The 26,212-nt window shown below is 34.4% G+C and overlaps 1 protein-coding gene across 3 annotated transcripts in view; it reads right to left on the reverse strand.

Annotated features, from left to right (window-relative positions):
* Positions 1-26,212, reverse strand: part of DIAPH2 (diaphanous related formin 2) — a 951,942-nt gene that overhangs the window by 464,452 nt on the left and 461,278 nt on the right. For all 3 annotated transcript variants that reach the window (XM_032390097.1, XM_032390096.1, XM_032390094.1), the window contains one exon: positions 6,929-7,030. In XM_032390097.1, the coding sequence (XP_032245988.1) occupies positions 6,929-7,030 (102 nt within the window). The remainder of the gene's footprint in view (positions 1-6,928; positions 7,031-26,212) is intronic.

Raw genomic sequence — 26,212 nt, forward strand, 5'->3', positions numbered from 1 at the left:
TCAAAAATCCTTCTGAAAACAACTGTTTGAGACCGAGAATGGCCATCGAAATGACGGCTGTGCTATGCTGTTGTATTAGGCATTACTAATAAACACAGGGGGAAAAGGAGTTAATTTCTGGTTTTTAAAATTAATGAAAAGCAATCAATAGCAAAACTGATTGATATCCATAGGCCTAATCTGAATGTTCAGTTTTCAGGTGTTTTTATTTTATTTTATTTTATTTTATTTTATTTTATTTTATTGCAAAAGCTGATGTAAATAAGCAATCCTGCTATAAAATGAACTATTATGAGAAGTTAATGAAATGAACAAAAATATGAATACATGGATTTGAGAATGAGTTATGGTGAGTTTTTTTTTTTTTTACTTGATCTCAAAATTATCAAACCAGCTTTTTCATCAGATAAAATGAATATACATCTAGATATAAGAGCCAGCATTCATATTTACAAAAAGAATGAAAACAGAAAAAATCAAGGCATTACATATCAAAACACTGACACTCTGAATGAAAGTATATGAAAAAAATGTGATTTTCCCAATGAATATGCAAACCTGAATAATGGTTTAATATTAATGGAACAGAAGAGCTACAATTTTTCATCTGAACTAATTGCCTTTGATGTCGGAGAGAAAAAAAGCTTTTTAAAATGTTCCTTTTCACCTGGTTAAGCTATCTTGAATAGAGCTCATAAGCTCTTATGAGGCTTTAAAAAAATTAAAAAGCACACTGACTTTATAGTTATACTTCCAACTATAGGCAAAAATCCACTCCTTGTGCCTTCATGTATTTGTGCAGAAAAAGAAAAAAAATGTGCTATCAGCAATATGACATAATCTGTGCTTTTCATTATAAATGTTTTTATGCACAAGGCATCTCAAACATTTTTGTTAGATTATAGCTGTAGAATGTTTTAAATTGAAAAATATGGGTAATTTTGAACTCAGAAAAACAAAGTAATGATTACTAAAAGAACTAAGTGTTGCCTTCTTTTTCTCAGAAGATGTGTTAGTTTAATAGATACACACAGTATGGGTCTCCATCCTCAGTGCAAGACGAGTGGGAATTTCCATAGCTCTGAGGTTTGAGAACAGCTGAGCTGCAAACACTTTCTGAAGAGTCTAAAAGCTCCTGCTGGGGTTCTAACTGGCAAAGTTTTCAAAGATCTGTGCTTTTTTTTCCCAGTAAAAGTACAGCACATAATTACAGTGACATACCAAATTCAGTTCTGTGGGAGGTGGGTTGGAGGACAAGTCAGTGGGATGCTATGCAGACAACCTACCCGCCCCCCCGACTACCACCAAAAAAAAAGGAATATTGATCATAAAAGGTCTGAGAACTAGCATATCGCTCTTACCAGGTAGTCTGCCTCTAGACAGAGGGAAGGTCCCTGGCTTTATTATTTGTTTCTTTTTTTCCCTTTTTATTTGTTTCTTTTCAACTTACTACATGTGAATATAAGCAAGTCCAATGATGTTGTTGCTAAAAGGAACCAAAAAGTTTAGAGAAAGCTTAGCAGCCCAGTCACTATCTCAGATAATTTTATTTCTTTCAAAAAGTCAAAGCTAGATTTTTTCCCAAGATTTGCCAATCTTATTGTTTTTTGTTTAATGATGAGAATTTTAATGAATCTTGCAGGAATAATCTCACTTCTGGCATATGCCTATTACTAACTGATGAGATTTGTTTTTATCATTCAAGAAGTTATATAATAATGGAAACTCTGCAGGGCACTAGCAAGGTTATAAGAATGAAATTGGGAAAGAGTATTTATTGTTAGAGAAGGAACATAAAGAAAAGTTTTCAATAAGGAAGCTAAGTTCTTCAATGTTATCAAGTGCCACATGGATACAGAATTAGACAGGACTAAAATGAACCCACTTGATTTTGCATTCAAGCTATACATTCAGCAAATATATATTAAGCATATACCATGTGAATAAAATCAGCATGATGCATGCACTTGAAGTTGCAATCTAGTGGGGGTTTATAGACATTCAATAAACAACCTCACAAATAAATATTTAACTAAGAACCATGATAATTTCTAGAAAGGAAAAGAAAAAAAAAGGTGCTCTGTGGGATTTTAATAGAGAGCCTTAATTTTGATTGATAGGCAAGTGAAGGTATCACTGGGAAAATGAACTTTAAGCTAAAAGTGGAAGAATTAACAAGAAAGAGGCAGGCAGCAAGTGAGAGTAAGAAGCAGCAGTATGTGTAATGGGCCAGAGGCAGGAAAAGAGCCTGGTAAATTCAAAACACTGAAAAATAAAATATAATGTGGTTGAATTATAATAACCAAGAAGCCAAGCAACAGGAGAGAGAAGTGGGAGAGGTGGTAAATTCTGGTGAGGAGTTTATATTGCAGCCTTAGTGCCATACAAGAGCACTGATGCTTTAAGCAGATAAATGTTATGATGCAACACAAATGAACTCAGAAATGCCACATTTGAGGGCTGTGCTAAAACTGACTTGGAGAAAGGCTTTTGCAGGAGTGGGGAAAACAAGCTACAAGTAGATCATAATTGTTAAAGAGAATGATGATGTTGGCTTGGGCTAAGGTGGTAATGGCACAGATGAAGAGTAGATCTGATGTATATTTTAGATGCAATTAGGAAGTAATAATGACCTCTCTTAGATAATTTTCAATGCACTGCTTAAGGCAGAATTCTAATTATTGTTTGTTGAATAGTGTATGAGAGGTAAGGAAGTAGAAAGCAAAAGAAGACTAATCTTTGAAAAAACAGGTGCTAGGAAATAGAGAGCAGCAGCTATCAGGGACCTCAGAGTCAATAAATGATTTTTATTTATCCATCTATGCAGCTATCAATTTATTCAGTTTTAGGCAGTGAGTGACTTAAGTTTTTTTTTTTTTTTCCTGAAAAGAAAGTCAAAGTGCAGAATGACAAACTGAAGAGGCATAAAATAATAGAAGTATAAAATAAGCAAGAGATAATAATGCCCAGGGGTACCTGGGTGGCTCAGTTGGTTTAGTATCGGACTCTTGGCATCTGCTCAGGTCACTGAGCTGTCCATCTGGCTTCCTGCTCAGTGGGGAGTCTGCTTGAGATTCTCTCTCTTCCTCTGCCCCTCCCCACATGCGAGTGCATATTCTCTTTCATAAATAAATAAAATCTTAGAAAAAGAGAGACATAATAATGCCCCAAACAGAGATAAGTAAATTAGCATGTAGTAGAGCATCTCACACACACGTGCGCACGCACACACACACACACACACACACACACAATGGAACAGTATAGCAGTTAAAAGCACTCTTTATCTATTAGAAGAAAACAAAAACACTAATTTGAAAAGACATATATGTACCCCTATGTTCATCACAGCATTATTTATAATATCCAGGATATGGAAGCAACCTAAATGTCTATCAATAAATGAATGAAGGTGTGATATGGTGTGTGTGTGTGTGTGTGTGTGTGTGTGTGTAATATAGTATTACTCTGAAATCCTATCATTTGCAACAACATGGATGGACCTTGAGTGTATTATACTAAGTGAAATAAGTAAAAAAAAAAGGCAAATCCCATATGATTTTACTTACACATGGATTCTAAAAAAAAAAAAAAAATGAACAAACAAAACAATGACAGACTCATACATATAGAGAACAAACTAGTAGTTGCCAAATGGGAGGGGAGTGGAGGGATGAATGAAACAGCTGAAGGAGATTAAGAGGTACAATCTTCCAGTTATAAAATACATAAGACACAGGGATGTAATGTACAGCATAGGGAATATAGTCAATAATATTGTAATAACTTTGTATAGTGACAGATGGTAACTAGACTTACTGTGGTGTCCATTTTGTAAAGTATATAAATATCAAGTCACTATCTTGTACACCTAAAACTAATATACTACTGTATGTCAATTATTCTTCAATAAAAATAAAATTTTAAAATAAAAAAAGGAATAAAAACACCATCTATGAAGTCAGACTGCCTGGGTTTGAATTCTGCATCTACTACTTACTTTGAACCTTGGGACAAGGTCCCTAGCCTTCCTTAGATGGGGTTTCCTCATTCATAATACGGAGCTGATAAAAGTGCTAACCTCATAGGGTCGTGAAGAATATGTAAGATGGTGCATGTAAAAATGCTTAACACGGTATCAGATACAGTAACTCTTTAATACATTTTGTTTCTATAAATAATAATACCAACAACAATAATATTAGTCATAATAATAAGGTATCCCTTTTCCTGAGATTTGACAGAGAATAGATTAATAAAAGGTATGTCTGGAGATAAGTCTTGTAGGTAGAAGAGATACTGGAGGTTCTAAAAGCCTAAGTGCTTTCCTTTTTCTCTGGTGAGTAAGAGATTACACTGTTGGTATTAAGTGAAAAGAATGGGGAGGGGAGGGAAAGAAGACTTGAGAAGAGCAAGTAAGAGACAATATAGCTGCTATGGAAAACGAAAGGCTGCTGAAGAGGAACAAGTAAAATAACTGCTGAAATGGCAAAGAGAGTCCCGCTGAGGTAAAAGCTAAAATGTCATAAAGATACCAATTCACTCGGTTCACCAAAGAGAACAGAGAGATAAAAAGCCACAGAGTTAGAGGCACAATGAGCATACTAAGGAGCTCAGGTTTTATTCTATAAATTCCAGGAGACACTGAAGGTTTTCAATATAGAAATCACACGTTGGATATAGATTTTAAGTAGACTACACTAATTGTATTGAGGGGGGAATTAGCAGAAGCGAGACAGCCAGTTTGGAGCCTCTCTCATTACTGCAGATGATTCTACACATTTCTGAAATGTTCTGAAATATAGACTGTCGATAGATTTTGAGGATTAAAAAGTCTTTGAATGTATTCACACTGAAATTAATTTAATTTTAGCACTGACCTGGAGAAATATGTTTTAATATAATTTTTACTTTACAGATCTAAAATATGCTATGTTTAATCTCAGGCTCACACTTGGGTTTAATAATTGCCTTATAATTCAATTCAATAGAATTTATTACCTATTGTATATAAGATATTATTCTAAGCACCCTAATACATTTTCTCTATAAATAATAATGGCAACACAAATAGCAGGTACTTAAAAGACTAGGGCCTACTATTATTTCCAAAATATTTTCCTAGATATGAGATTATCTAAACTTTATTTGGCAAATCCTGATGGATACTACCTTGGGTGATTTACATAGCACAAACTACTTTGTAATGTCCTTGACTTTTTTCCCTACAGACATGTTAACTAAGGATGGGGAGAGTTAAATAAGAGGACCAGTTGACTTCATATTCACAGCCCCAGAATTATTTATGGTTATGTGCATAAACAAGAAATCTCTTCCATTTTCTGTTTTGCTTTTAGTTCGGAAGGTATATTGCTTTTTATGTCCCCAAACTTCATTTCCTCACTGTGGCACCAAGGATATTCCTCTTGAAGGATTTGCTTGGCAAACTAATACATCTTCCAAGATAAACTGCATTCAGAAAAAAAAAATGACTTCAGAGAAACTGTGTAGTGTACCTACTGTAAAACTCATAACCATCATGACACAGCTGAATTCTCAGATAGTATACAGCCTTGCATCAATTATGGTATGAATTCAAGCAGCTTAGGTTTCAAATGAGGACTTTGGTCTAGAAAATTTTATTATTTAATACTGCACTAAAACATCACTATTTAATAAATAATATCTAGCCAATTCAACTGAATAATTTGCCTAATTCAAAAAAGAAAAAAATATCTTCCTCAAGTACCTTTACATTAGCTCTACCTCATCCCAAATATACATTCCTGATTTTCTTTTCAAGGATTTGACAGAACCTTCCCATATCAGTATATGCAATGCCATATCTGAGTATTAATAAGCTCTAAATATGGGCAAGCAGCTATTGCACATGTTCAAAAGGAATGTTCTCTGTCCCATCTATTACATTTTCATTTTAAACAAGATTTTTAAATTGCAACGTACCAAATCAGATAAATTAAAATATATTACTATTGAAAAGGTAATAAAATATTTGAATGAAACACAGTATTTGACTACTAGTTCTGATGTTAATTTTGAGTCTTCGTATTCAGATGTGAAATTGTTAGGGAGCCAGGGTAAAGTTAGCAGCCATAGTACAGCTGCTCATCCATACACTGAACAAACTTGTATTGAATACCTAAGTTAAAAATAGGTTTTTTTCCTCCAAGAAATTAAATAAATCACCATCCCTTCTTTCCCATTTTTTTGTCCATTATTTCAATAGCAGTTTTGAGGAATGCTTAAAACATATAACTATATTCTTTAATACATAATTTATATCTAGTCATCTTTTGTACCCCTTAAAAGGAAGAGGGGATGAGGAAACATAACTCATTCCAATAACGATTTAATCATACTAAAGTATGATATGCATTTATGAAACACTGAAACAGTGTATTTACAGTTTTCAATTAATTAATGACACTATAGGAAATCTAAAAATTCTTGTGCTTTCTCTGACACAATATGTATATAACAAAAAAGTTTTTTAAAATATTGCTATTTATCTAGTTCCTACTCTTTTATTTAGCCTAAATTGGGGAGGGGGCAAATTCTAACATCAAGATCGAAATAAAAGAAAAAATAGCCAATACAATAATGCATACTACTTTTCATATATTAATAGAATTAAATATCTGCACTAGTATGGAGGAGATGCCATGAGATACCCTGAGGTATTCTGTAGAATATAAATCTAAATTTCTTTATTTTTCAAAACCATTACAAATAATAGTAAGGTTTTTTTCCTCACAATGTTATAATTAATTATGTAGATATGCAGTTTGAAAAAAAATTATGTAGATACGCAGTTTGAAAAAAATCAACAATTGAAATGTCCTTTTCACTGTTTCTGACAATTATTACATCACAGCTGAGTTTGTGGGCCCTTATGCTAGATACATACCACAACTCCAAATTGCTCAGGCTCACAGAGGTCATCATATTCATTCCTCAGCTGTGCTAATTCACTGAGTACTTTCTGCTCAGGAAGATGTTTTACAAGGTTCTAAAAAGAAATAAAAGTATAAAAGTTTAATATTTTATTATTAGGACTATTAACCCTGCATTAACAACTCTAAAAGTGATTATCTAGGATAGTAAATTTCTGATTGCGATTCTGTTATACCACTAGTGTATACTCCCCTTCTCTCCCAAATAAATAACCAAAAAATGAACTACAATTTAATGTGAATAAATGTACAAATGCATTTGCTTTCCATGCACTGCAGTACATAAATGATAAATAAAAAGATCATATGGAAGTAAATGACACTGAAAAATTACTAACTTTCTGGGCCTTAAACTTATATAGCATAATTTTTAAGCTTTATTTTCTATCAGGAAGTCAATTCATTTGGAAAACATAGAATTAAATTATATATATGTAATAATAATAAAAGTCAACTCTAGTCTTCATAATTGGCAAAATTTGGAAGAATCTTTAATCTATAAACCACACAAAGCCTGCAAAAAATCTCCCATTAATTACAATGTATTTAATATACACAATGCATTCCCACTCTAATGGAGAACCAAGCGAAAGTAATGAAGTCTGATACATGTTCAAGTTTGATGCTGAAGAGAATCAAAATTGATTAATTCTTCTCAACCTAGTTTATCTTGGACTATGATACAGTTTTAATTATCATTACATTAGCATGCAACCAACATTTTGGGGACATGTATGGGATTTCAAAAGACATATCAAAGGAAGAAAAACAGGAAAAAGAGATTTAAGAAAGTAAGGTTGACACAAAATGGCAGAAAAGTACATTCCAGGGATTGGTCCCATCACAAAAGTAATCACTGAGCTAGAAAGAGTAAATAAACTACTTCAAAACACTGAAACCTAATTGGATACTTACAACAAAGGAAGTGCTTGTTGAAGGGAGACACTGCTGCTCTCTGGTAAGAGAACAACATGCACAAAATGGGTATCAAACCCCATTCCTCAGCACCACTGTGAAGATAGTGCCTGAGTCCCTGAGGTGCTGGCTGATGCCAGGGTGGGCAGTGGGACTCATGTTATTTGAAATTTGAGGATGTGCATTTTGGTTGGTTTGGCAGTTTCCTGAAGGGCCGGTACAGTGCTTGCCTTGGTTTCAACCCTCTTAGGTTGCAGTAGCTTCCCAAGATGGCATCTATCAGAAGACTTAAATAGACAGAAACACCTCCTCCTGCTTTTTGGAACCAGACATTTAAGGAAATCTTTGTCAGATTACTGGCTGACAGCAGAGATAATAAAACCCTAAATCCAGTAACCATACACAAGGAATATACAGCTTGCAACAACTGTTGGGAAAAATTACAAATAGCTACAGCTCTCAGCAAACAAAAATCAGCAGTCAGTGAGGAGTAGAAAAATCCAAATTCCAGAGTTAAAATAGACTCAAATGTCCAGTTCTCAAAAACAACAAAAAATCAGAAGGCCTGCAAAAAACAAAACAAAACAACAAAAAAACCCAAACAAACAAACAAAAAAACAGGAAGGCATAAGCTACACAGGAAAAAAAAAAAAAAGAATATGACAGAAACTATCCCTGAATAAACTCAGATTTTGGAATTAGTCAAAAACACTAAATCAACTATCTTAAATATGTTCAATGAGCTAAAGGAAACTATGAACAAATACATCAGTTCTGAGCAGGACCTGAAAGAAGTCCACACTGAGATACACTGAATCAAATTGCCAAGAAAGGGAGTGATTTTAAAACAGCAAGAGGAAGTGAATTGTCACATTTAAGGGATCCACAATAAGACTGATATCTGATTTCTCCAATGTAAGCAAAAAGGTAGTGGGATAACATATTTAAAGTCCTGAAATTTAAAAAAAAAAAAAAAACTCTGAACCAAGAATTCTGTATCCACCAAACTAACCTCCTTTAAACAATGATGGAGAAAGTAGATATTCCCAAATTAACAACAACAACAAATATAATTTACTGCTAGCAAACCTGTTCTGTAAGAAATACTAAGAGGTCCTACAGACAGAAATAAAAGGACACTAAACAGTAACTCAAAGACATAAGAAATAATGAACAATTATAAAAGGGAATTACATAGATAAATATAAAACCCGATGTTATTGTACTTTTGGTTTATAACTTTTTTTCTAGATTTACAAGGCAAATGAGTAACACAATAATTAAAAATCTATGTTAATGATCATACAATGTGCAATGATGCAATCTGTGACAAAAACAATATAAAAAGGACAAATATGTATAGGAAGAGTGGATGTTATGAAAACTAAGTTTGTATTATTAAAAATGGGTTGTTATAAGTTTAAGATATTAATTATAATCCCTAAAGAAACTAATAATAACTGAAAACACAGAAATAAAGATGGGAATCAAAACAGTAGGCTACCAAAACCAAATTAAATATAAAAATGGTAATAGAGAAATTAAGGAACAAAAACATGTAAGAGATACAGAAAACAGCTAACTGGAAGAACTAAGCCTTTCTTTAGGAATAATTACTTTAAATGTATATAAATTAAAATCTCCAATTAAAAGAAAGAGCTTGAAAGATTGGATTTAAAAACAAACATATTTATCTATACACAGTCTACATGAGACTCAGCTTTAGATAAAAAGATACAAAGAGGTTGAAAGCAAAAGAATGGAAAAACATATTCCATGTAAATAGTAACCACATATACACACACATACACAAAAACAAACTGTGGTGGCTATATTATTGTTAGACAAAATAAACTTGAAATAAAAAAAAGTAACAAGAGACAAAGAAGGATATTCTATATCGATAAAATTTTCAATGCCATCAGGAAGATACAATTATAAGCAAATGCCCAACTGAAAGCAGAGCTCAAAAATATATGAAATAAAAATTGACAGAATTGAAGAGAGGAAAAGGCAGTTCTAAAATAATAGGTGGAAGGGCCCATGGCTGGCTCAGTCAGAAGAGCATGTGACTCTTGATCTTGGGGTTGTGAGTTCAAGTCCCATGTGGGGTGTAGAGATTACTTAAATAAATAAACTTAAAAAATAAATAAAATAATAGGTGGAGTATTTTTTTAAGATTTTATTTATTTATCTGCGAGAGAGACAGAGAAAGGGAGAGGCATAGCAGAGGGAGAGGGACAAGCAGACTCTGCGCTGAGTGTAGAGCCTGATGCAGGGCTTGATCACACAACCCTGAGAGATCATGTCCTGAGCCAAAACGAACAGTCAGACACTTAACCATCTAAGCCACCCAGGCGCCCCAATAGGTGGAGTATTTAATACTCCACTTTCAATAATGGATAGAATAAGAAAACGGAAGAATAACAAGAAAATAGAGAATTTGGACATCACTATAATCTGATTACCCCGAATATATTTATACAAAACATTCTTCCTAACAACAGCAGGATGTACATTCTTCTTAAGTGCACATGGAACATTCTCCAAGATATATCACATATTAGACCAAAAAACAACCCCTAATAAATTTTAACTGACTGAAATCATGCAAAATATCATTTGTGATCACAATGGAAATGTCACTAGAAATAAATAACAAAGGAAAAGGAGAAAATTCACAAATATGCAGAAATAACACACTCTTTAAAAAGCAATGAGTCATAGAAGAAATTACAGGAGAAATTAGAAAATACCTTGATATGAATGAAAATGAAAACACAACATGCTAAAACTTAGGGAATTCAGCAAAAGCAGTGCTAAGAGGAAAATTAAAGCAATAAACATCTACATTAAAAAAGAAGAAAGGTTTCAAATCAATAACCTAATTGTATACCTTAAAGAACTAGAGGAAAATCATACTTAAACCAAAGCAAGAAGGAAATCTACAAATTAGAACAGAGGTAAAATGTAATTAATTAATTAGAGAACTGGAAAACCAATAGAGTAAAATCAATGATACTGAAAGTTGATTCCAAAATTGACAAATCTTTAGCTAGACTGACTAACAACAACAACAAAAAGAAGACTCTAATAACTAAAATCAGAAATGATAGTTGGGACATTATTACTGATTTTATAGAAATTAAAAAAAGATTATAAGAGGATACTATGAATAATTGTACACTAGCAAATTGGATAACCTAGAAGAAATTGACAAATTCCTAGAAACACACAAACTACAAAAACTGAGTCCAGGGGGAAAAAAAAGAAAATCTGAGTAGACCTATAACAAGTAAGGAGATTGTGTAAGTAACCAAAAACCTCGCAACAAAGAAAAGCCCAGGACCTGAGAGATTCACTGATGAATTCCATCAAATATTTAAATAAAAATTAACACCATTCCTTTTCAAACTCTTCCAAAAAAATTAAGAGAAGGGAACACTTCCTAACTCATTCTACGAAGCCATCATTACCTTGATATCAAAACTGGCCTAAGACACAAGACAACTACTACCTCAGGCCAATATCCCTTAATAAACACAAGTACACATTAAAAGATACAGTAGGCATAATATAGCATAAGTCCCATGGGAAATTACTGTATCATGTTCTGTACAACTGTACAAGTTATCTTTTGTTCTCTCTGCTTATATTTTCCCTCCTTCCAGTTAATTTTGCATTTCCACTAAACTCTAGGCCTGCAATGGCATCCATTGTGTAACTGATGAAACTAAATTTAAAATATCATGCCCTTTCACTTAAAAGAAATATGAATATTGATATAACAACATGTACATATAACCAAATGAAATTAAGAACATCCATTATTTTGCCTCATTAATATAATTTTCTTTTATAAAATGAAAAGGCAAGTAAATACCAATTTATTATTTCCATTTCTCCAGAACAATTTTCAATACATGTAAATTACTCAATTGTTTTTTAAAAATTTTTCTGTTAATGGGATTTTTGGTAAAGTATGTTATTATGAAAAACAAAGAATCAGTTTGGGTACTTCAATAATTGTCACTATAAGGCAACTAAGCTAGAAAGATTAAGAACGGTATTAAAATTATTAAAAAATATCAATTCTGCATATTTCAAACTTTTCATCTCAATTTTAACTGTGAAAATAAGTACAATAGTATGAATCAGGACTAAAATAAAATTTCAGCTCAGAATGTGAAACACTGTTATTTTGTTTCTCTTCTAGCTATAGGTAACCTGATAACTCATCTTCAGAATGCAGGCTCCACAGTAGGTGACATACCGTTTCTTCTTCTCTTCAGCTATATGAAATATTTAACACATTCAGCAGACTTAGATGTATTCTGATTCTGGATGCCATTTTATGGCTGTGTTACAAACTTACATAACTGCCAGTGATTAGTAGGTTCTATTTACAAGTAAGATTTGGAATAAAACTCACTCACTCTCATGTGTAACAAACGCAGACTACTATTATACTACTTATTGCTTAATGAATCAGCTTCTGTTAGAATCCGATGTTGCAAGTGGCTATCACAGTCAATCCCTAAAGATACCTGATTTTTTTTTTTTACATACACACTAAACTTTATACACAAAGATGTATTATAAGATTGAACATTAATATGTTTTCATGCCCATAAATTCCTGAATAGAAGAGGCAGGAAGATAAGATGACAAAAGAGAGACAAACCAGTACTCATTTGCCTCCACTCTCTTTCACTTACTCATCAAAAGCATGTCAAGAGAGAAAATGAAAAAAAAAAAAATATATACAAGTTCAAGGCATGGTTTGAGACTAAAGTGGACAGTCTGAGGAATCATCTGGAATTCCATTTGTATGGTAGACTAAGGGGCCTCCTGGGAGAGAAATTTCCTGCCTAATTGAAGTGTATCATGCAATAAGAAAGCCAACCTGCATTTTAAAATGCAGGAAGATGGGAGCACCTGGGTGGCTCAAATGGTTGAGCGTCTGCTCAGGTCATGGTCCTGGGGTCCTGGGATCGAGTCCCACATCAGGCTCCTGACTCAGCAGGGAGCCTGCTTCTCCCTCTCCCTCTGCCTCTCCCCGTGCTCATGTACTCTCTCTCTCTGTCTCAAATGAATAAATAAAATCTTTTAAAAAAATGTAGGAAGAAAGCCTGGAGTGATTCTGAGTGCAGCAGATGTGTTTCTTGGTTGTATCACCAGGCTCAGCCTGCCCACCCCCAACACAGTCAAATGTCTGAGTGCTGTGGAAAGGGGAGCTGTGTGATGAGCACACTTTGGTACACCTCTAGTCAAGTATATTAAAAAAGGAGAGAAAGGAAGAAACGTATGTTTCTGTATTTCGCATAGAACACTGCATACCCTTCGCACACAGAGGGCTTCAGTACACAATAGCTGTGGCCCATGGGAAAACTCCTCCCCTCTCCCCATATACAGTCATCCTTAGGAGAAGCTTCAAAACAGGAGATGAGTAAAATTACCCACAACTGCCACATGGTAACTGACAAATTTAGTTCATGGGATGCATAAGATATTTTTGGAGACCCCTAAAAAGATCTAATGTAAGGGCTTTTGGAAAGAGTTGCGGTCCTGCAATAGTAACTAGGAATAAAAGAAAAATACAGGTGAACTGATAAGACTGGACAAGTATTTTAAACTTAAAAAATTTAATACAGCTTTTGACTTTTGGTAGCTTAGTGATACTATCACTACTTATATTCTCTAAATAAATTGCAAAGGTGAGTTCTGACACACTCTGTAAGTGAAAAGCTGTTCATAATAGGAGCTAGATATTATAAATTTTAAAATGCAATTTAGATTCTGACAAATTGTGAGGTGATAGGCAAATATCTTATAAAGTTGCATCCCTTCCATTTTTCCCTCCCACTCCTCCTGTTTAGTACTGAGCATCTTCTTTCAAATACTTCAAGATTTGTGTTTAAAAGATCGATTCTCAGCCAATACGAAAGTTTCATCCTAGAAAATGTCAATGAGCGGAAGTTTACAAAGAAAACAACAAAGGGGAAAGCAGTAACTATGTCACTAAATGAGCAGATTTTTCTTCGTCTTTTACATATCACAAATCTACTTTCTGATGATTGTCACTGTTATCTGAAGGAATTTCTCCTAACAGACTATGGGCTTTTAACTACTTTTTACATTTTTACAATTACTCTATAATACTTTCAAAACTTTATTTCCTTTAAATGTTAACTGCACACTTAAAGGTTAGTTAAGTGAAAGTATTGAACCATAATGCCCTTTCCTTCTTGCCAAAACATAACCTTTCTTTTTTGTCTTATATCTCATTAAGTCATTTTAGTAGAAGAGTAGGGTTAGGTTCACTGTAATTAAGTCTATCATTCGCCACATAAATGAATTGAGGCCAATATTTCTTTTTTTAAATTTATTATTTATTCCTTTAAAAATATATTATTACAGTGTGTGTATGTATAGACATATACATATTTATATTTCATATAGAATTATATAGGAGATACATATATATGTATACAAAACAGAATTATTTTAACTTATGTTTACAAATACTTTATTTCCTTTTTTAAATCCAGACCAGAAATGTTTCCCCAAAGTCCTGAATAAATCTCTGTGATCTTAACACAACCCTCTCCCATTTTATCTAGTTAAAAAACTCAGTCCCTTGACCATTCTACTTCATTATATGTTTTTCAATACTTTCTTATGGCATATCTCAAATTATGTGCGTATATTTCATACTCTTAAATCACATTTATGCGCTCTTGTTCTTTGGGTTAAATGGCATACACATTGACGCTGGGCCTGGTTCTATACTTATTTTGTGTTTCTTTCATCCATGCAGCTAATATATACTGGCTGCCAAATATGGGATTGCCACCATGTTAACCACTAGAGATTCTGCCCTCATGAAGATTACAGGTTCACAAGAGCCATATATACTCCTAACTACACAGTGGAACCATAATCAACATATGACTGACGATAATTTGTATTGCATTTTATTCAAAATATATTTCTCTCCTTTTGATTTGATTACTAACATTTCTACAACTCCTATAATAGACTCAAAAAGCCAACTAAAGTATATTAAAATGCTGATTAACTGGCCTAAAGCATTCAGGGGGAGCTTTTCTAGCCTTCTCCACAGAGCCACCCTTTTTTTTTTTTTTTAAATTTATTTGACATAGAGAGAGGGAACACAAGGAGGGGGAGTAGGAGAGGGAGAAGCAGGCTTCCAGCTGAGCAGGGAGCCCGATGTGGGGCTCGATCCCAGGACGCTGGGATCATGACCTGAGCTGAAGGCAGAAGCTCAACTGTCTGAGCCACCCAGGCGCCCCCAGAGCCACCCTTTTAAAAAAATAATATTAGTTGATAAAAGGACACACAAGCATTGAACCCTTGATGAGAAAATTCCTGACCCTGGAGTATAACAATTGTGTCTTCCAAAGAGGCAGGCTTTGACAGGTTTCCTACCTATTTAATCAACTTGTCCCATGTAAGGAAACTTTTCTCCAGTCCTCTAGAAAGCTCATGGACCCTCCCAGGATCAACATTACCTCAGTGTTAATAATGCCAAACCAACAGCTCCAGCTCTCACCATGGGTAGCCAGCTTCAAGTTCCTTGTTTTTGACAGTCCCACCTAGATATCCTAACATTAACTCAAACTGAACAAATCTAAAGAATTCATCTGCACTCTTATTCTTACCTCTTATCTTATCAGCTTCTTACTGATTCTTACCTCTTATCAGCATCTCCTAACAGCCCCATTCTGCCAGCAAGAACTGGCATTCTCTCCATCTTCTAAGCTTTCAAACTGGCTTACCCCTCAATCACAAGTTCTGACAACTCTTAACCAGCAAAATCTCTTCGGAGTTCAATCCTTTTATATTCTACAGCCAAAAATATACACACAGAAATCACATGGTATTCAAACATTTCCTAACTTAAGCTCAATTAAATGTGTCAAAGTATTCTAGCTCTGTAGTAGGTTGATGGAGATCACAGATATATTTACAACTTCCATAATAATAACAAGAAAAACTGTGACTACTTTGTACACAAAAAATTCAACCCCTGCTAATATCACGATCCTATTTGTTGAGAAAATGCATTGTTTCCTAAAATAATGTATATGATTTACACTTAATCTGGAAGATAATTACTAACACTATTCCTTTGATGTTGATTATCTTCTATTTCATTTATCTCCCTCTTTGTACTAAAAATAAAAATCAGAAATCATATTAAACCTAAAAGGTGATTTTTAGAATTAAAAATATAGAATATACAGAATGAATGACTATGAATATTGAATAAAATATGAGGAGTGTATGCCCAGGTCTAGCTGTAATATGTTCATCCTAAATATAACACAGACTATCCATGTGATTAATATTCTTCTACATATTATATAACCTATATGTATTTTAAATTAACACATTTCAAATAAAATATAAGATATCTTCTCGTATAAGTGGGCAAACTGATATTCTCAGATACATAATAGAATAGATTCATATCTGTTAAAACAGGTAACAGGTATACAAAGCCTGTTTATGCTACACTCTGCTTTCATTAGATATCACCTTAAAATGTCCATGACAAACTGCCACAAATGCAAGGATGCATTATTATTAAATACTATATATAGATGTTTCCAAAGCTGAATATTACTCCAACAGTCAATACAACTATCTAGGGAGTCTGAAGAGTGCTAACAGCTTACAGATCATGAAATGAGAGTATTGCAATGCACTTGATGTAGACTACGCCAAAAAAATACCTGGAAATTTCAGCCAACTCTACAGGGGTGTTTATTCACCTATACCCAATCATTTCACTTCACAAAGTCAGTGTTTCTCTCCCTTGATTTTTGTTTGGTCAAATGAAATGATGCAATTCTATGTATACTGTGAAAATTAGCACACTAACAGAATATGCATATAGTTAAAGAAAACATGAAATATCAGAATGCTACCATACCTATGCAGATCCAAATGGAAAAACACCACTATCTAGGAAAACAGTAACACGCAAACACGAGGTTGCTTCTATTTCTGAGACCATAGTACCAGAAAGTCATTTCAATTAGTTGAAGAGATTTATACTAGAAACTGTCATACATGATTGACTATCCTTAAGTATTTACGTCTCTGGTTTTTTTTAAGATTTTATTTATTTATCTGACAGAGAGAAAGAGAGAGAGCACAAGCACGGGGAGCAGCAGAGGGAGAGGGAGAAGCAGGCTCTCCGCTGAGCAGGGAGCCTAATGCAGGGCTCAATTCCAGGATCTTGGGATCATGACCTGAGCCGAAGGCAGAGGCTTAACCGACTGAGCCCCCCAGGGGCCCCTACTTCTGTGTTTTCATGTAAGAACAGGTTATAGACACCTGCATCCAAAATAAGCATAAAAGTATAAAGCCAATATGAAGCATTCATAATGCACTGGACATTTTGACACATCAGGTATCCATGTTAAGCTGACAATATGATTTTTAACTAAGCAGAAACAATACTTGGCATACTTGGAATGTAAAATACACTGACTTAAACATGGTGGCAGATGAGAAGTATCTAACAGGTTTGTCCCAACTTCCCAATAAAAGCATCATTGAGATACTTTAGAAAATACTTTTACTTATAGCTGACTGGTTATCCTAGTCAACTGGGTAGTCAAATGGAGTAGGGGCTGTCAATTTATAGAACACATAAAATTCTTTAAAAATACCTTTAAAAAAAAAAAAAGCACTAATCCAGAGACATAACCAAATACTGAAGACTAAGACGATCTTAGGAACATCTACCAATCTCCAGTGGTCTAGAGTTTTCACCTTTAATGTGCCTAAAATATTAAGATGGAGCATACACAAAGCCTAGACCTTTTACAAGATGAGAAGGAAAATTCAATTCAATTCCTTGTGTAAATATAAGACCCCAAAAGATAATATCCCCAGTGAAAGGCTTACCTTCAAGAAAAAACAATGCTCACCCACAGAGGAAAACAGTATGAAATCTTGCCTACTTTCGCCTTGACTCTGGGATCTAGGGTATGGGGTTTCTCCCCTATAAATCTCTAACCACAAGACACCTCCCATGCAGGTTTTTGGCCAGAATTTAACTACCTAGTTGTCAAAAAAAAAAAAAAAAAAAAATATATATATATATATACACACACACACACACACATACTGAAGGAGAGATAAAGAGAGAGAGAATGAATTTAAATTTAAATTTAAATTTAAAGTGATTAGTCTTTGGTAGTGCTCCCAGACGTCTGGCAATAATTCATGCAAATTTCCAAGAAAAAAGTACCTTTAAACTTCAGTTTCAAAGTATTCTCACAGATAAAGTTTAGTAATCATTAGTTCACAATAAAAATAAAGATAACATAGAAAGCCGTGAAGAAACATTAGTAAAGTCAGCAAAAACAAACGAAAGAATTAGACTTATAAAGACACAAGATATATACTGGAAAAACAATTTCTAGAGATAAGAAATGTAATAATTGATATTAGAAATTCATTGGATTAGGTAAAACAGAAGATGAGGCACAAATCATAAAAAGAATAAGTAAACTGGACAACAGGCCTAAAAAATATCCAGTAAAGTACACAACATAAAGACAAACCATGAGATGTAAACATAAGAAAACCTAAACAGAGTGAGAATGTTTAAAATATGTTCAATTAGAATTACAAAGGCAACTATGAATAGGGAGAATAAAAGATAATACTTTAAATAAAAATGGCTAAAAAAAAGGCTAATAATTTTCCAGTATGGATAAAATAACAATCATTAAATTCAGGAAGCCCAATGAATCAGGATAAACAGAAGAATTAATGTTGCTTAACAACAATCAAAACCAGGTATTGGTGAAATAATCTGTTTACACTGCTGAGAGAAAATAATCTGAAAGCTAGAATTATATATCCATTGCAAATATCTTTTAAGTTCAAAGATGAAATAAACATATTATCAAACAAACTTTAAAGTGTTTACTATGACCAAAATCTCATTAAAGGTACTCTAAAAAATGTGTTTCAGTAAGAAATAAAATGATCCTAGAACGAAGCTGTCATATAAAAAGGAAGGTATAAACATAAGTTAAATATATGACTAAATTTAAGTAAACATGGATGAAACAGTAAACATATTGTCTAATTTAGATTTAAAAAAATAACTAAAATATGGAACAACAGATAAATTAGGAAGTGTCAAAATTTTTTTTTTCAAAGTTGTTAAAAATGATGTAAATAAATAGATACACATGCCATGTTCAAGGATAGGAAGAATCAAATATAAGAATCTCAATAGACACAACTTCGCAAGTTTATGCAATTGTAATCAAATATTATGACTGAATTTTTGCTGTTGTTTAAACTTGACAAACTGATTATAAAATTTATGTGGCTGAAATAAGAGAAAATAATAGTCAACACATCCCTGAAGAGCAACAAGATCAATGTGGTTTGACATCCCCTATCAAAGACACCTGCTGAGGGCAACTAGCCTGAATGCCAGCTTTTTGTTATGCTTTACCTTAAAACCCAAGCCCCTGAGCAGTCATACAACTGCTTTTCTGTGACAAACCTGTACCAGCCACAGTGTCTCAAGACCTCACCCAGAGGATCAGGGCAGTTCTGCACTGCACTGGGTCTCTAAAATTTGGAGTTCTAAAACCCAGCCACATGCCAGAGATAAAAGACAGGAACATTGCACTGCCAATGGGTGGGCTGACAGTGCAAACACAGACATGGTAGAGGCAGGGATCTGATGGAAGCCTGGGACACAAGAGGGTAGATTGTTTGCGCTTCTAAGAGGGCTTCCTGAAAAGTGGTGGATGCAAACTCACCTTTCCAGGGAAGAGAGCAGGCCAATGCCATTTTTCACCCCTCCCATCAACATGAACAGACTTTCAACAAGCAGCACAGCGCACACAATGGAGGCTTGGGCCCGATTACACCAAGCCCCACCCCCTAGTACACTTCATGTGCCTTTTATAACAGGCAAGTATGATTGGGAGCCAGAGCAGCAACAGAACCCTCCCCCAGAAAATGAACACAAAACCGTGCACACACCAGGTCTATTGATCATAGAGTGTTGAAAGCTTCAGTTGTAGTGGAAATAGGACCAGGCACAGGTATTCTTAACACACAAAAGACAAGACCTAGACAAAATGCAAGGACAAAGGAATTCATTCAAAAAGAACAAACAACATGAGGTCACAGACAGGGAGCTAATCAAAAGAGATATAAGTAATACACCTGAACCAGAATTTAAAACCACAATCATAAGCATACTAGCTGGGCTTGAGAAAAGCATAGAAGAAAGCAGAGAGACCCTTACTGCAGGGATAAAAGACCTAAAATCTAGTCAGGCCAAAATAAAACATTCTATAACTGAGATGCAAAACCTGACCACAAGTATGGAAGAAGTAGACGAACAAATAAGTAATATAGAAGATAAAATTATGGAAAATAATAAGAGTGAAAATAAGAGGTAAAGAAAAATATTGGATCGTGAATGAAGACTTAGGGAACTCAGTGATCCTTTATGGAAAGCATAATAACGTCCATATCATAGGAGTCCCAGAAGAAGAGAGGCAAAAAGGGGCAGAAGGTTTACTTAAACAAGTTATAGCTAAAAACTTCCCCAATCTGGGGGAAGAAGGAAACATCCAAATCCAGGAGGCACAAAGAACTCCCATCAAAATCAACAAAAGCCGGCCAACACCGAGACATATGGTAGTAAAATTTGCCAATTACAGAGATAAGGAAAGAATCCTGAAAGCAACAAGGGAAAACAAATCCCTAACCTACAATGGAACACAAATCAGGTTAGCAGCAGATCACCAAAGAAACTTGGCAGGCCAGATGGGAGTGGCAGGATATATTCAACATGATGAATGGGAAAAATATGCAGCCAAGAATATATTATTCAGCAAGGCTATCATTCAGAATACAAAGAGAGATAAAGACTTTCACAGACAAACAAAATAAAGGAATTTGTGACCACTAAACCAGCCCTGCAAGAAATATTAAAGGAGACTCTCTGAGTGGAAAACAAAGACCAAAAGCAACAAGACTAGAATGGAACAAAAAAAATCTCCAGAAACAGCAAATTAACAGATAATACAATGGCACTAAATTCATATCTATCATTAAACATTCTGAATAAAAATAGAGTAAATGCTCCAATAGAAAGACATAGGGTATCAGAATGGACTAAAAAAATTAAGACTCATCCATATGTTGCTTACAAGAGACCTAAAGACACCTGCAGATTGAAAGTGAGGGAAAGGAGAACCATCTATCATGTTAATGGATGTCAAAAGAAACGCAGAGTAGTGATATTTATATTAGACAAACTAGATCTTAAAACAATGACAGTAATAAGAAGGGAACAATATCATCGTAAAGGGGACTATCCAACAGGAATATCTAACAATTATAAATATTTATACCCCCAACTTGGGAGCACCCAAATACATAAATCAATTAAAGACAAACGTAAAGAAACTTACTGATAATAATACAAAAATAGTAGGGGACTCTAACACCCCATTTAGAGCACTGGATAAATCATCTAAGCAGAAGTTGACCAGCAAAGAATGGCTTTGAATGATACACTGAACCAGATGGACTTCACAGATATATTCAGAACATTTCATCCTAAAGCAGCAGAATACACATGCTTTTCAAGTGTACATGGAACACTGTGCAGAATAGATCACATACTGGGTCACAAATCAGCCCTCAACAAGTACAAAAAAACTGAGATCATACCATGCATATTTTTAGACCAAAACGTTATAAAACTTGAAGTCAATCATACACACACACACACACACACACACACACACACACACGCAAATTGGAAAAGACCACAAATACATGGAGGTTAAAGAACATCCTACTAAAGAATGAATGGGTTCACTAGGATTAAAGAAGAAATTTTAAAAATGCACAGAAGCAAATGAAGATGAAAACATGATAGTCCAGAACCTTTGGGATAAAGCAAAGGCAGTTATAAGAGGGAAGATTATAGCAATACAGGCCTACCTCAAAAAAAAAAGTTTCAAATACACAACCTAACATTACACATAAAGGAGCTAAAAAAGTAACAGAAGGGGCGCCTGGGTGGCTCAGTTGGTTCAGTGTCTGCCTTCGGCTCAGGTCAAGATCTCAGGGCCGTGGGATTGAGCCCCACTTTGGGCTCCCTGCTCAGTGGAGAGTCTGCTTCTCCCTCTCCCTCTGCCCCTCCCCCACGCTCATGCTCTCGCTCTCAAATGAATAAATAAAATCTTTAAAAAAAAAAGGAACCACAAATGAAGCCTAAAGCCAGCAGAAGAAGGGAAATAATAAAGATTATAGAAATAAATGATACAGAAACAAACAAAAAACAGTGGAACAAATCGACAAAACTAATAGCTGCTTCTTTGAAAGACTCGATAAAACTGATGAACTGCTACCCAAAATTATCAAAAGGAGAAAGGACTCAAATAAAATAATGAATGAGAGAGAAGAGATCACAACCAATACCACAGAAATATATGCAATTATTAGAGAATATTATGAAGAATTATATGCCAAGAAACTGGGCAATCTGGAAAAAAAGAACAAATTCATAGAAACATACACACTAACAAAACTGAAACAGAAAGATGTGGAAAATTTGAATAGGCCCAGTTATTGAATCAGTAATCAAAACTCTTCCAACGAACAAAAAAGTCCAGGGCCAGATGGCTTCCCAGGGGAATTCTACCAGACATTTAAAGAAGAGTTAATAACTATTCTTCTCAAACCCTTCCAAAAAATTAAAAATGGAAGGAAAACTTTCAAACTCATTCTACAAAGTCAGCATTACCTTGATTCCAAGATCAAAGACCCCACTAGAAAGGAGAAGTACAGGCCAATATCCCTGATGAACATGGATGCAAAAATTCTTAACATGATACTGGCAAATTGAATCCAACAGTACATTAAAAGAATTATTCACCATGATTGAGTGGGTTTTATTCCTGGGCTGCAGCGTGGTTCGGTATTCGCAAATCAATCAATGTGATACACCACATTAATAAAAGAAAGGATAAGAACCATATGATCCTCTCAATAGATGCAGAAAAAGCATTTGACAAGGTAGACCATCATTCCTAATAAAAACCTTCAAAAAAAGTAGGGATGGATAACATACCTCAACATCATAAGAGCCATATATGAAAGACCCATAGCTAATATACTCAGTGGTGAAAAACTGAGAGCTTTTCCTTTGTGGTCAAGAAAAAAAACAGGGATGTCTACTCACCATTGTTAATATTTTTTTAAAGATTTTATTCATTCATTTTGAGAGAGAGAGAGAGAGAGAGAGAGCAAGTGAGCACAAGTCAGGGAAAGCAGCAGAGGGAGAGGGAGAAGCAGACCCCTGGCTGAGCCGGAAGCCCGACGTGGGGCTCGATCCCAGGACCCTGAGATCATGACCTGAGCCAAAGGCAGATGCTGAACCAACTGAGCCACCCAGGTGCCCCTCACCATTGTTATTTAACATAGTACTGGAAGTCCTAGCCTTAGCAATCACACAACAAAAAGAAATAAAAAGCATTCAAATCCACAAAGAAGAGCTCAAACTTTCACTATTTGCAATTGATGTCATACTCTATGTAGAAAACCCAAGATTCCACCAAAAAAAAAAAAAAAATTGCTAGAACTGATACACAAATTCAGTAATGTCTCAGGATACAAAAATCAACTTACAGAAATCTGTTGCATTTCTATACACCAACAATAAAGAAACAGAAAGAGAAATCAAGGAATCAATGCCATTTATAACTGTACCAAAAGCAATAAGATACATAGGAATAACTCTAACCAAAGAGGTAAAAGATCTGTACTCCAAAAACTATAGAAGACTTAATGAAAGAAATTGAAATTGTCACAAAGAAATGGAAAAATATTCCATGCTTATGGATTGGAAGAACAAATATTATTAAAATGTCTATACTACACAAAGCAATCTACACACTCAATGCAATCCCTATAAAAATATCACCAGCATTTTGCACATAGGTGGACAAACAACCCTAAAATTTGTATAGAACCACAAAAGACCCTGAATAGCCAAAGCAATACTGAAAAAGAAAAGCAAAGCTCGTAGGTATCACAATGCTGGACTTCCAGTTGTATTAAAAAGATGTGTGATCAAGACAGTATGGTACTGGCACAAAAACAGAGACACAGATCAAAGGAACAGAACAGAATACCCAGAAATGGACCCACAACTATATGGTCACCTCATCTTTGACAAAGCAGGAAAGAATATCCAATGGAGAAAAGACAGTTTCTTCACCAAATGGTGTTAGGAAAACTGGACAGCAACATGCAGAAAAATGAAACTGTACCATTTTCTTATATCATATACAAAAATAAACTCAAAATGGATGAAAGACCTAAACGTGAGACAGGAATCCATCAAAATTCTAGAGAAGAACACAGGAAGAAACCTCTTTGACCTCGGCCATAGCAACTTATTACCAGACCTGTCTCTGGAAACAAAGGGAAACAAAAGCAAAAATGAACCATTGGAACTTCATCAAGATAAAAAGCATCTGCAAAGTGAAGGACACAATCAACAAAACTAAAACAGACCTATAGAATGGGAGAAGATATTTGCAAATGACATATCTGATAAAGGGTTATTATCCAAAATCTATAAAGAACTTACCAAACTCAACACCCAAAAAACAAATAATCCAGTTAAGAAATGGGCAGAAGACATGAATAGACATTTTTCCAAAACAACCAGATGGTCAACACACACATGAAAAGATGCTCAACATCCCTCATCATCAGGGAAATACAAATCAAAACCATGATGAGATACCACCTCACATCTGTCAGAATGGCTAAAGTTAACAAACAACACAGGAAACAAGAGATGTTGGTGAGGATATAGAGAAAAAGGAACCCTTTTACACTGTTGGTGGGAATGCAAACTGGTGCAGCTACTCTGGAAAACAGTATGGAGGTTCCCCAAAAAGTTAAAAATAGAACTACCCTATGACCAGTAATTGCACTACTAGGTATTTACCCAAAGGATACAAAAATACTGATTTGAAGGGGCACAAGCAACCTGATGTTTACAGCACCATTATTAACAATAGCCAAATTATAGAAAGAGACCAAATGTCCATCGACTGATGAATGAATAAAGAAGATGTGGTGTGTGTGTGTGTATGTGTGTGTATAATGGAATATTAATGAGTCATCAAAAAATGAAATCTTGCCATTTGTAAGGACATGGATAGAGCTATAGTGTATTATGCTAAGCCAAACAAGTCAGTCAGAGAGAGAAAAATACCAGATGATTTCACTCATATGTAGTATTTAAGAAACAAAATAGATGAACATAGGGGAAGGGAAAAAAAGAGAGTGAAGCAAACCATAAGAGGCTCTTAATTATTGAAAATAAACTGAGGTTTGATGGAGGGGAGGTGGGCAGGGGATGGGTTAAATGTGTTATTGGTATTAAAGAGAGCACTTGTATTGAGCACTGGGTGTTACATGTACGTGATGAATCACTAAATTCTACTCTCGAAATCAATATTACACTATATGTTAATTAACTAGAATTTAAATACAAATTCAAAAAATAATAAAAGAAATAAACATAAGGTTTTTAGAATGGTATAAAGTGAACTGCTCATTATTAAGGCATTAATATAAAACAAAAGAAAAAACCCCACATAGTATGTTATAAAGAAAACTCATAGTAATAAAGTAATAAAGTGATAAAGTCAACACACAGTAAATTGCCTATATTCACAACTTAAAAATAATTATGGCCTATTCTTTAAACAATGCTTGAATAAGGGTATTTGCAGTTTAATGAGAAGGCATTCTGTCAGAGTTTGAACATAACACAAATATTTTACATTCCTGGGAAAGAGATTTTTTTAAACACATGGAATCAATTTTGTTTTTGCCTAACCAAATGTCCAAACCTCTGTCATGAAGTTTCTAATTAACATTGAAAATAGAAGCAAAGCAAATAATTGGAAGCTTATTAAATTCTGAAACTTTACTATGTTTCTGAAATAAAAGTAATTTTGAAGATAGTGGTTCTCAAAGGGACAATTTTGTCTAGTTGGGGACATTTTTTAATGTCTGAAGGCATTTTTGTTTTTCCTAACTGGTGGTGGGGAGGTTACTACTGGCATCTAGTGGGTAGAGGCCAGGAATACTGCTAAACATCCAACAATGTACAGGACAGGACTCCACAAAAAAGAATTATTGAGCCAAAATATCAACAGTGTCAAAGTTAAGGAACTCGTCTTAAGCATATGCTTTCA

This window comes from Phoca vitulina, unplaced genomic scaffold (genome assembly GCF_004348235.1).
Source record: "Phoca vitulina isolate PV1807 unplaced genomic scaffold, GSC_HSeal_1.0 scaffold57, whole genome shotgun sequence".
Classification (NCBI taxonomy): Eukaryota; Metazoa; Chordata; class Mammalia; order Carnivora; family Phocidae; genus Phoca; species Phoca vitulina.